The sequence below is a fragment of the Salvelinus namaycush genome, chromosome 3, assembly GCF_016432855.1.
Source record: "Salvelinus namaycush isolate Seneca chromosome 3, SaNama_1.0, whole genome shotgun sequence".
Lineage (NCBI taxonomy): Eukaryota > Metazoa > Chordata > Actinopteri > Salmoniformes > Salmonidae > Salvelinus > Salvelinus namaycush.
In genome coordinates, this window is record NC_052309.1 from 2,914,719 (window position 1) to 2,927,165 (window position 12,447).

Consider the following 12,447-nt stretch of genomic DNA (forward strand, 5'->3'; position numbering starts at 1 on the left):
ATTTGTGGAGTGGTTGAAAAACTAGTTTTAATGACTCCAACCTAAGTGTATGTAAACTTCCGACTTCAACTCTGTATATGAATGGTCAAAGCCATCGATCACGTGACACAATTCATTCCTATCTGAAGACTCAATAGCACATTGAAGCCAAATTAAGTTGGTTAAGATGGCGTCTCATGGAGACGTAACATGCACAGTTTGAGCTACTCCAGGAAATGACATTGCCGTGTTGCTCTTGTAACAGTTTAACTTTAGTCCGTCCCCTCGCCCGCGAACCAGGGACCCTCTGCACACATCAACAACTGACACCTACGAAGCATCGTTATCCATCGCTCCACAAAGGCCGCGGCCCTTGCAGTGCAAGGGGAACCACTACTTCAAGGTCTCAAAGCGAGTGACGTAACCGATTGAAATGCTATTAGCGCGCACCACCGCTAACTAGCTAGCCATTTCACATCCGTTACACTCTCATTGAGTAACTCAAGTGGAAGGCCGACCGGTATACATCAACTAAATTATTCTTTTTTTTGTTGTTGTAATTTTCCCCCCTTTCTCTCCCCAATTGCGATCCAATTATGATCTTGTCTCTGCAACTCCCCAACATGCTCGGGAGAGGCGAAGGTCAAGTCATGCGTCTGCCGAAACACGACCCGCCAAGCCGTGCTTCTTAACACCCACTCACTTATCCAGGAAGCCAGCTGCACCAATGTGTCAGAGGAAACACTGTTCAACTGACAACCAGAGTCAGCTTGTAGGCACCCAGCCCGCCACAAGAGTGCAATGAGCCAAGTAAAGCCCCCCTGGCAAAACCCTCCCCTAACCTGGACGACCGTCCTATGGGACTCCCGGTCACAGCCGGTTGTGACACAGCCTGGGATAGAACCCCAGGCTGTAGTGACGCCGCAACACTGCGATGCAGTGCCTTAGACCGCTGCGCCACTCAGGAGGCCCCAAATTGTCCTTTTAACTTCTTCTGTGTGTGATTGTATAATAATCGGTTCAAGAACGTACATCTGGTGTATTAGAAGCAATTATTGCCTTAGAATTTGTTTTGTATTTACACGAAGAATTACCACGAAGATTGCCATTTGTCCATTCACTATAGAAGGGTTAGCTGTCGACTTAACGAAAACGATGTGCTCGCTTTCATGGGGCAGAAGCGTGTTGTTGTGATTCTGGATGGCCAGATTGTTAGTAAGAATTACAAGAAACTGCCATGTGGTGAATCGTAAGTTGCTCGTTTCATCTTGTTCTTCATACCATGTCTTGTTTTGACTGATTTCATGTCAACTCTAATATAGCTCAAATTCTCTAGATAGCTAACCAACAACTGTAACAATGTATTTGAGAGACAAATCATCAAATCAAATCAAATCTTATTGGTAACATACACATGGTTAGCAGATGTTTTTGCAAGTGTAGCGAAATGCTTGTGCTTCTAGTTCTGACAGTGCCGCAATATCTACCAATATCTAACAAGTGCTCATTGTGCAAATGTATTTATATTTTCAATAAATATTAGAGATCAAATATAGCTTACATGTTGGCAGGGTAGCCTAGCGGTTAAGAACATCGGGCCAGTAACTGAAAGGTCGCTGGTTCGAGTTCTCGAGTTTGACGAGGTGAAAAATCTGTCGATGTACCTTGGGGAAGGCACTTAACACTAATTGTTGCTGTGGATAAGAGCGCACTGCTAAATGGGTACAAATGTAAAAAAAACTATCTAAAATCCCCCGTAGTTGTGCACGCTGGTCTAATAATGGTGATCTGTTTACTGCGGTTGGCCTTTATCTTCCTTGGCTTCATTGCGAGGTGGCAGTCGTTCTCTCCTACCCATTAAGGCTCCATTGAACTTTGTTTTTCATATCAGTCTATTCAATTCAATGAGTGTCTCTACGAAAATAGAATTTATTTAAAAAACTACTACTGGAATGTTGTTCAGGATCTATGGGATGCCATTATCAGATAGATTCTTCACATTTATCAATAACTTAGATTCATTTATAGCAAGGCATATTTTAAATATCCACATAATCATAAAATATATCAGTAATTTTAATTTAATTGGGGAAATTAAGATGAACTCTTTCAATATAATGATGTATCCAGCAGTAGCCTTTGCTGTCTAATGGTATGTGTAGTTCAGAGATAAAATAAAACTGTTGAACGCTATCCCTGGCAATAGTTTAGGTGGTGATTCAGAGAGAAGAATAACATGTCCATAATAGGAATGGTGTGGCTGTACCATTTCCTACGTGCAGGGGGGAACTGTGCAAACGTTGTTTAAGTTGACAATTGAAAAACGCGAGAAAGAAAACACATTCTATAATAGACAACAAAAATACAATTTGGAAATAAGTAGAACATATGAACAGTCGTTTTGTGTTTATTGCAGGTTGCTTTTCTGTTTAAGTACAAAAGCCATCGTATCAGACACCACTGTGTCCCCCGGATGACTGCATGAAATAGAACAACCCAGTATGCCCTGAGACCAGGATCCATATGCACAGTTACTAGCAGAGAACTATGAAAGAACAGTTATAGACAGTTAATTTATGTAAAGATTTCGATGGCATTTGACTGGTAAACAATGTAATCAAGAGGGGAGATTATCCAATCAAGGATTGTCAGAAACACATGGCAAGCAACTTGCAATTTGTTTTTTGAGGCGCACAATGGCAGCTCGCTCAAGGTAAGCAGAGAACGATAACGTTAGCTAGCCTACGAACTATCGCAAGTCAATTTACACACCATAGCTAGCTAAAAGACGCTAGTCCAAAAGTTGAGTTTGGCTGGTTACTTTGATAACTACGTTTGGATATCGCTAGAAGCGTGTTGTAACATTAAATGGAGTTTGGCAAAGTTATTTGCCATTTAAGCGTAATAAAACTGAATGGTAACGCAGCTAGCGTAGCCGAATAAGGTGGAATCAGCTGGAACTAGCCTGCTCACTCCCACAGCTGTGGTGTGATTTAGCTAGCAAGCTGGTGCCACTGCTAACCAGCTGATCGACGATGTCAGTGTATTTTTAGATAGTAGCTAGCGCACAACCTCACCGGCTAACATTTAGTTAGCTAATTTAAAAACATTTCCGTCGTGTTTAAAATAAGTCTATATAGTTTGCTAGCTAACAACAATATTTTGGATAACAGAATAACTGGCCATTATGTAATGTGATCCTGCGAGTTTAACTAGCTAGTTAGCAAACGTTACTCACGAATTTAGCTACTAACGTTAGACATTTAATTGTCAAGTCAGAAGTTTGATAATTCACTCACTCGTAGCCAGCCTGGCAGTGTTAGTGGGATGCCTAACTAGCTCTTATCTAGCAGTTCGCAGGCTGCTAACTAGCTTTTGCGTTTTAACCTGATACTGATAGGTAACGTTAACCGTAGTTTAATTTCGTACAGAAGAACTAGCTACTAGTGTACTTTCAATCATTCCTTTTTATACATTTTTTTTACTTACTAACCAGCAGAATTGAATATGGCGAATAGCTAACCACCGCGCATGAACAGCTGATTGCCTTTTTAGAGGTCTCAAATCGAAACTTGTTTGTTTAGCAAATAAATCCAATTGCCCTAAACGCAGGGGAAGGAAGGCGAGTTGACCATGTCTCCATTCATTGTACCTTTTTATAGCAATATTTTTAGCTACTCAACAACTTTAATATCAGGTTTGAAATTAATAGCAAGTGAGTCACAGTGTTGTCGAACACTACACCATTGACTTTAGAACCGGAGCGTCTCATTCACATGAAGGAGCATTGTTTATTGTTGACGAAACCCATCAATAGTTACTGATAGTCCCTTGTCTAAAAACTCTCCATATTGTCTGTCATAATAGTCCTAGATATAGATTGATTGGCCTAATAAGGCAAATAATACACGTTACATATGCCCACAGTACCCTGCTATCACATCCTTATATTGAGTACAGGCTCACACATCCCATGCATGCAGCAGCATCGCAGACACACACCTGTGTTTAGGTTGATGAAAGTTAATTCCGTCTACTGCCTTTGTATAGCATTGAACCCTACCCTTGTCTACTACTGGGAGAAACAATTGCACCAGCTGATGTCGAGGGATAAACTGTCCTCATGAAGCTAAACCTTAAAGGTGTAGCACAGGAGAAATGGACCCATTTTCATATAAAGAACGTTAGCTAATTGGGCTTAGATATCAACTCAGTAGTCTCTTCAAATCTCTCTTTAAGCATTTCACTGTAAATTCTACACTTATCTTTGGCGCATGTGACAAATAGTTTGATTTTAAATCTAGACTAGAGAAAAATAAATGCGGTTGCAACTTGCTTACCAATAAAGATGTTTGGCTAATTAAAAAGCCATCTTTTTACTGAAACAAACTTCCTTTGTTTACCATAAGTGTCTGAATATCTTTTCACCTCCAATGTATATGAGTCAGTGGATTGTGAGTAATGATACAGGGTGAACCACATGTTGACCTTTGCCCACTGCAGGGGAAGGAGTCTCTCTGTCCTTCCCCTCCCCCACTCATCACACAGCCCTTCTCTTTAGTGGAGGCTAGTAATGCTGTGTTGCTTCTACTTTGCTAACTACAGACAGCCCTGCGCCTCTTAAAACTTAAAAGCCTGCCATCAGCCGACTTTTGTGGTTCGAAAGAATTTCAGTGCAGGCGCCTGCCAAAGTTTTGCCTGTAGGCCTCCGCTAGGCCTACGTTATGTTATCGTATGCAGTTTGTATTTTAATGATGTCATGCAGACATGGTTGTGTTATATGCCTACATTTTGGATAAAGGCTCATTCTTGCATCCCTTCTGAAAAGCCAGACACTACACATAGGCTACGTCTATGGGACGGCTGGATTTAGAAGTAGGCCTAGCTTCACGAATGATCCTTCTAGTCCTTATCAGTCTGGTGTGTTCTTGTGCCTTCATTTAAGAGAGAGGAGATGAGAAGCATAGATGTAAGATGAGTTTTTGGGTGAGGAGGGTGATAATCAGTTTTAAGGGGACCTAGGGGTTAGTGTGCATCAGACCACCACTGTGGCAGGCAGCTTTACTACATTGGCTGTACATGATTTACACCTGTAAATAACATCACATGGGAATCAAAATGGCATGCCCGTACTCCAATATTTCACAATAACGCCTTGCGTTCTGGAGGGTGGCCTTTTGCCTCCCCCCCAAATGTTCCAAATGTGCAATCCGTACCCTTGCTGATTTTTATTTTTGTATTTAACTAGGCAAGTCAGTTAAGAATAAATTCTTATTTTACAATGACGGCCTACCCCGGCCAAACCCTAATCCGGACGACGCTGGGCCAGTTGTGCGCCGCCCTATGGGACTCCCAATCACGGCTGGTTGTGATTGGACTCAAACCAGGATCTCTGTAGTGACGCCTCTAGCACTGAGATGCAGTGCCTTAGACCACTGCGCCACTCGGGAGCTCATATCATGGACCGTAGTGGTTTGAGAACATTCCAAGATTTGAAAGATAATAATCAAATTGTATTAATCACATGCTTTGTAAACAACAGGTGTAGACTAACAGATGAAATGCTTACTTACAGGTCCTTACCCACAATGCAGAGAGAAAGGAAATAGAAAAAGAATACACAAGAAAAACGCATAATAATAGATGCTCACTGAGTAACGATAACTTGGCTATATACAGTTGAAGTTGGAAGTTTACATACACATAGGTTGGAGTCATTAAAACTTGTTTTTCAACCACTCCACAAAACAATAGTACGCAAGTATAAACACCATGGGACCACGCAGCCATCATACCGCTCAGGAAGGAGACGTGTTCTGTCTCCTAGAGATGAACGTACTTTGGTGCGAAAAGTGCAAATCAATCCCAGAACAACAGCAAAGGACCTTGTGAAGATGCTGGAGGAAATGGGTACAAAAGTATCTATATCCACAGTAAAACGAGTCCTATATCGACATAACCTGAAAGGCTGCTCAGCAAGGAAGAAGCCACTGCTCCAAAACTGCCATAAAAATGTATTTAGGGACTTTTTCATTCAGCTCATAAAACATGGGACCAACACTTTACATGTTGCGTTTTATTTTTGTTCAGTATACATACAGGTATAACTCGAAATAAAGTGATAGATAGGTAGCAGCAGTGTACAGTGCATTCGGAAAGTATTCAGACCCCCGTATTTTGTTACGTTACAGCCTTATTCTAAAATGGATTAAATAAACGTTTTTCCTCATCTACACACAATACCCCATAATGACAAAGCAAAAACAGTTAAGAAAAAATGTTTTTATGTTATTTATTAAGATCCTTTGCTATGAGACTTGAAATTGAGCTCAGGTGCATCCTGTTTTTATCCATCTTTTGATCTTTCTACAACTTGATAGGAGTCCGCCTGTTGTAAATTCAATTGATTGGACATGATTTGGAAAGGAACACCCCTGTATTTATAAGGTTCCACAGTTGACAGTGCATGTCGGAGCAAAAACAAAGCCATGAGGTCGACGGAATTGTCCGTAGAGCTCCGAGAAGGGATTATGTCGAGGCACAGATCTGGGGAAGGTGCCAAAACATTCTGCAGCATTAAAGGTCCCCAAGAACACAGTGTCCTCCATCATTCTTAAATGGAAGAAGTTTGGAACCACCAAGCCTCTTCCTAGAGCTGGCCGCCCGGCCAAACTGAGCAATCGGGGGAGAAGGGCCTTGGTCAGGGAGGTGACCAGAACCCAATGGTCACTCTGACAGTGCTTCAGAGTTCCTCTGTGGAGATGGGAGAACCTTCCAGAAGGACAACCATCTCTGCAGCACTACACCAATCAGGCCTTTATGGTAGAGTGGCCAGACGGTAGCCACTCCGCAGTAAAAGGCACATGACAGCCCGATTTGAGTTTGCCTAAAGGACTCTGACCATGAGAAACAAGATTATCTGGTCTGATGAAACCAAGATTGAACTCTTTGGACTGAATGCCAAGCGTCACGTCTTGAGGAAACCTGGCACCATCCCTACGGTGAAGCATGGTGGTGGCAGCGTCATGCTGTGGGGAGGTTTTTCATCGGCGGGGACTGGGAGAGTAGTCAGGATCAAGAGAAAGATCAATGGAGCAAAGTACAGAGATCTTTGAAGTCCTGTGCATTCTGGAGCAGGTTCTCCGACTAGGGGCGACAGTTCACCTTCCAACAGATCAACAACTATAAGCACACAGCCAAGACAACGCAGGAGTTGCTTTGGGACAAGTCTCTGAATGTCCTCGAGTGGCCCAGCTAGAGCCCGGACTTGAACCCGATCTAAAGTTTCTGGAGAGACCTGATAATAGCTGTGCATCGACGCTCTCATCCAACCTGACAGAGTTTGAGAGGATCTACAGAGAAGATTGGGAGTAACTCCCAAAAAACTGGTGTGACCAGCTTGTAGCGTCCTACCCAAGAAGACTCGAGGCTGTAATCGCTGCCAAAGGTGCTTCATCAAAGTACTGAGCAAAGGGTCTGAATACTTATGTAAATGTGATATGATGATTATAAAAAATTAAAATAAACTTTTTTTCTAAACGGTGCTTATGCTTTGTCATTATGGGGTATTGTGTGTAGATTGGTGAGGGGGGGGGGGGGGGGGGGGGAAACTATTTAATCCATTTTGGAATAAGGCTGTAATGTAACAATGTCTGAAAAGTCGAGTGGTCTGAACTTTCCGAATGCACTGTATGTGATGAGTCAATGGGGACCTTATATGCTGCAGAAATGTTTTGGTACCCTTCCCCAGATCTGTGTCTTGACACAATCTTGTCCCGGGGCTCTACGGACAATTCCTTCAACCTCATGGCTTGGTTTTTGCTCTGTCATGCACTGTCAGCTGTGGGACCTTACCAAATCATGTCCAATCCAATTGAATTTACCACAGGTGAACTCTAACCAAGTTGTGGAAACATCTCCAGGATGATGGTCTCCTGAGTGGCGCAGCAGTCTAAGGCACGGCATCTCAGTGCACTACAGTCCCTGGTTCGAATTCAGGCTGTATCACATCCGGCTGTGATTGGGAGTCCCATAGGGCGGCGCACAATTGGCCCAGCGTCGTCTGGGTTTGGCCTGGGGTAGGCAGTCCATTGTAAATAAGAATTTGTTCTTAACTGACTTGCCTAGTTTAAATAAAAGTTTAAATGATCAATTGGAATAGGATGCACCTGAGCTCAATTTCGAGTCTCATAGCAAAGGGTCTGAATACTATATTAAGTTGTCTTTTACATTTTTTTTTTTACAATCATATCCAGGGGCACACTCCAACACTCAGACAGAATTGACCAATAAAGCATTTGTTTAGTGAGTCCGCCAGATGATCAAAGACAGTGGGGATGACCAGCGATGTTCTCTTGGCAAGGGTGTGAATTTAACAATTTCTGTCTTGCTAAGTATAAAAAAAAATGTTATGTACTTTTAGGTGTCAGGGAAAATGTATGGAGTAAAAAGTGCATTATTTTCTTTAGGAATGTAGTTTAGTAGAAGTTGTCAAATATATAAATAGTAAAGTACATATACTCAAACTGCTTAAGTAGTACTTTAAAGTATTTTTACTTAAGTACTTTACACCACTGGATTGTGAGCATGTTCTAGGAACCGCCTATAAAATTACATGATGCAGAGCAGGACGATGGCCAAGCTGTTTTGAGGGCAGTCTATTTTGTTGCCAGATTTCCAAATGACAATTGAAGCTACATCCAAGTTCTCCACCCAAGTTCTCCACCCAGATCAAGTTATACACACCCTTCTTACTTCAACAGAGCTGATTTTAAAATCCAGTATAGTAAGTCGTCGTCCATTTGACATGTATTCTGGCAGTGTGCCATTCTAGAGGGAGTGTTTGAAACAGATGATGTCAACCCCATAGGACTGTGTCTCTGTCTATAATTACACCTGTCTCCAGATACAGTGCCTTCAGAAAGTGTTCATACCCCTTGACTTATTTCACATTTGTTGTTACAGCCTGAATTCAAAATTGATAAAAATTTGTTTTCTCTCTCACCCATCTACACACAATACACCATAATGACAGTGAAAACATGTTTTTAGACATTTTTGCCAATTTATTGAAAACGAAATACAGAAATCTCATACATATGTTTTTACACCCCTGAGTCAATACTTTAAATGTACTTTTGGCATTGATTACAACCGTGAGTCTTTCTGGGTAAGTTCCTAAGAGTTCCATACCTGGATGGTGCAACGTTTGCCCAATTTTATTTATTTTCAAAATTCTTCAAACTCTGCCAAATTGGTTGTTGATAAAAAAAAAAAGACCATTTCAGATCTTGGCATATATTTTAAAGTAGATTAACTGAAAGACCTTAACTGTCTTCTTGGTAAGCAACTCCAGTGTTAATTTGGCCTTGTGGTTTACTTAATTATCCTGCTGAAAAGGTGAATTTGCCACCCAGTGTCCGTTGGAAAGCCGACTGAACCAAGTTTTACTCTAGGATTTTGCCTGTACTTGGCTCTAGTCCGTTTCTTTTTCTCCTAAAATAATTCCCATATCCATAACATGATGCGGCCACCAGCATGCTTGAAAATATGAACGTAAAGCTTTGTATTCAGAACCAAAAGTCAATTTCTTTGCCAAATATTTTGCGGTATTACTTTCGTGCCTAAACAGGATGCATGTTTTGGAATATTATTATTCTGTACAGGCTTCCTTTTCACTAGGTTAGTATTTTTGGAGTAACAACTGATGGATCGACATTGTATTCTCCTATCACAGCCATTAAACTCTGTAACTGTTTTAAAGTCACCATTGGTCTCATTGTGAAATCCCTGAGCAGTTTCCTTCCTTTCCGACAACTAAGTTACGATGGACGCCTGTATCTTTATAGTGACTGGGTGTATCAATACACCACCCAAAGCGTAATTAATAACTTCACCATACTCAAAGGGATATTTAATGTCAGCTTATTATTATTTTTTAGCCATCTATCAATAGGTGCCCTTCTTTGTGAGGCATTGGAAAACTCCCTGGTCTTTGTGGTTGAATCTGTGTTTTAAATTCACTGTTCGACTGAGGGTCCTTACAATTATCTGTATGTGTGGGGTACAGGGATGATATTTGAATGACTACCTCATGTTAAACAGTTTATGCTCACAGTGAGTCCATGCAACATCCGTGTTTAGCACATATTTTTTTGTGGTCCTGAACTTATTTAGGCAAAACAAAGGGGTCTAAATACTTATTAACTCAATACATTTTCATGACACAATGGGGTATTGTGAGTGTATACCAGTGAAATGTGTTTTCTCAATTGAATCACTTTTTAAATTCAGGCTGTAACCCAACACTGTGGAAAGTGTTAAGGGGTGTGAATACTTACTGAAGGCACTCACTGTATGATGGGCACCCCCCCCCCCTCCCCCCAATTAGTCCCCAGAAATGATGGGAACATATCCCCCATTACAGCTGTGCCCAGAAATTATGGCAACACAGAAGTGATTTTGGACCCTCAAAATCCTTGGTCAGTCATTGTATATTTTTTTCTGGTAATGGTGTACTTTGTGTAATATCCATTATCAATCCAACTTGCTCTCCTATAAAGCCCAAATCCTAACCTGAGATCTACCCAAGTATTTTGATTTTTTTTCCGCCCAAGTCTTCCATTTTTGATATCCGTGCATAATTTTATTTACCCTGAAGTCTGAGTTAAGCGTATACAGACTTAAGAAATGTGTAGTGTTCAAAGTCACCACTCTAAACCTATCTGTCTGATTTCCCTCCACAGCTACAATGAAGAGAGGAACCTCCTTCGCATCCGAGAGCGGGAGCGGCGGAATCAGGGAACCTTCCAGGAGAAGGAGTTCTACCAGGAGACCGTTCCCCTGTTTGGGGAACCCTATAAGGTCAGACTACTTCCTGTTTTTTTTTCTTTTTTCTTCTCTAGGCCTTTATTAGGACTGCAGGAGGACATACTAACAACTACAAACATGCAACGTATTCCCAAAATGCAGGTTATTTTATATGATGCTATTAATTATTCCATTCTATTTGAAACAAGAGAATTAAGAGGCCAGAGGAAGAGTGTCTTGCTTGATGACTTCATGACCAATGCGTTTGTTTTGTAACACAGCCCACGTGTCAGTGTGTCGCTCTTAAGCGATGAGCTGTTGAGAACCCGACTCCAACCTTTATTAGAATCTCCTCAGAACATCTCGTTGATGTATTTAGGCGTTGCTCTGGATGTGATGACCTGCGTTTATACCGTGACCCCCCTCTGTGGCCTAGGTCTAGTTACCACTAAAGTAAAATAAAATTGGATTTGTCATATGCTTCCTAAACAACAGGTGTAGACTAATAGTGAAATGCATAATTACGGGCCCTTCCCAATAACGCAGAGAGAAAACACAAGGAATAAATACACAATGAGTAACGTGGTAGCAGTACAGAGTCGATGTGCAGGGGTATGCGGTAATTGATGTAGATATGTACGTATAGGTAGGGCTAAAGTGACTAGGCAACAGCATAGATAATAATAAAGAGTTAGTGACAAAAGGGTCAATGCTGATTGTCCAGGTAGCTATTTGGTTAACTATTTAGAATTCTTATGACTTGGGGGTAGACCCTGTTCAGGGTCCTGTTGGGTCCAGACTTGATGCATCGGTACCGCTTGCCGTGCGGTAGCAGAGAGAACAGTCTATGACGTGGGTGGCTGGAGTGTTTGGCAATTTGTAGGGCCTTCATGTGATGTACTGGGCTGTGCGCACTGCCCTCTGTCGCGCCTTGTGGTTTGATGCCAAGCAGTTGCCATACCAAGCGGTGATGCAGCCAGTCAAGATGCTCTCATTGTTGCAGCTGTAGTAAAGGCTAGCTCTAGGCTCAAGGGCGTTTTTTGACGTTCTTTTATGTAACTGGCTCAGCCTAGTGCAGAGATGGGCAACTCCAGTCCTCTGGGGCCTGATTGGTGTCACACTTTTGCCCCAGCTAACGCACCTGACTCCAATCACGATCTTCAGTTTAGAATGCAATTAGTTTAATCAGCTGTGTTGACTAGGGATGTGGACAGTGTGTGACACCCCTCCAGCCCCGGAGGACTGGCACTGCCCATCCCTGATGTAGGGAATAGGCCTAGTGCCCTGGCTTTGAGTCATTTCTTAGGGATGTCTGAAATGAGTAGGGGGCAGGGCCAGGGTGTGTGCATACTATATACATGCATTTGGAAAGTATTCAGACACCTTGACTTTTTCCAGATTTGGTTACATTACAGCTTTATTCTAAAATGTATTTAAATGAATGTTTTTCTTCAATCTACACACAATACCCCATAATGGTAAAGCGAAAACAGGATTTTAGAAACTTTTACACCAAAAAAACGGATACCTTATTTACATACGTATTCAGACCCTTTGCTTTGAGACTCGAAATTGATTCGGGTGCATCCTGTTTCCATTGATTATGCTTGATGTTTGTACTACGTGATTGGAGTCCACCTTTGGTAAATTTAAAATTGA

The 12,447-nt window shown here is 41.7% G+C and overlaps 1 protein-coding gene across 3 annotated transcripts in view; it reads left to right on the forward strand.

Moving 5' to 3' along the window:
- Positions 1-2,472: 2,472 nt before the first annotated feature.
- Positions 2,473-12,447, forward strand: part of LOC120044852 (AF4/FMR2 family member 1-like) — a 77,517-nt gene continuing 67,542 nt past the window's right edge. For 2 of the 3 annotated variants that reach the window (XM_038989540.1, XM_038989541.1), the window contains exons 1-2: positions 2,473-2,692; positions 10,725-10,842. In XM_038989540.1, coding sequence (XP_038845468.1) covers positions 2,676-2,692; positions 10,725-10,842 — 135 coding nt within the window. In that variant the 5' untranslated portion in view covers positions 2,473-2,675. The remainder of the gene's footprint in view (positions 2,693-10,724; positions 10,843-12,447) is intronic. The other variant, XM_038989542.1, reaches the window with a different exon arrangement.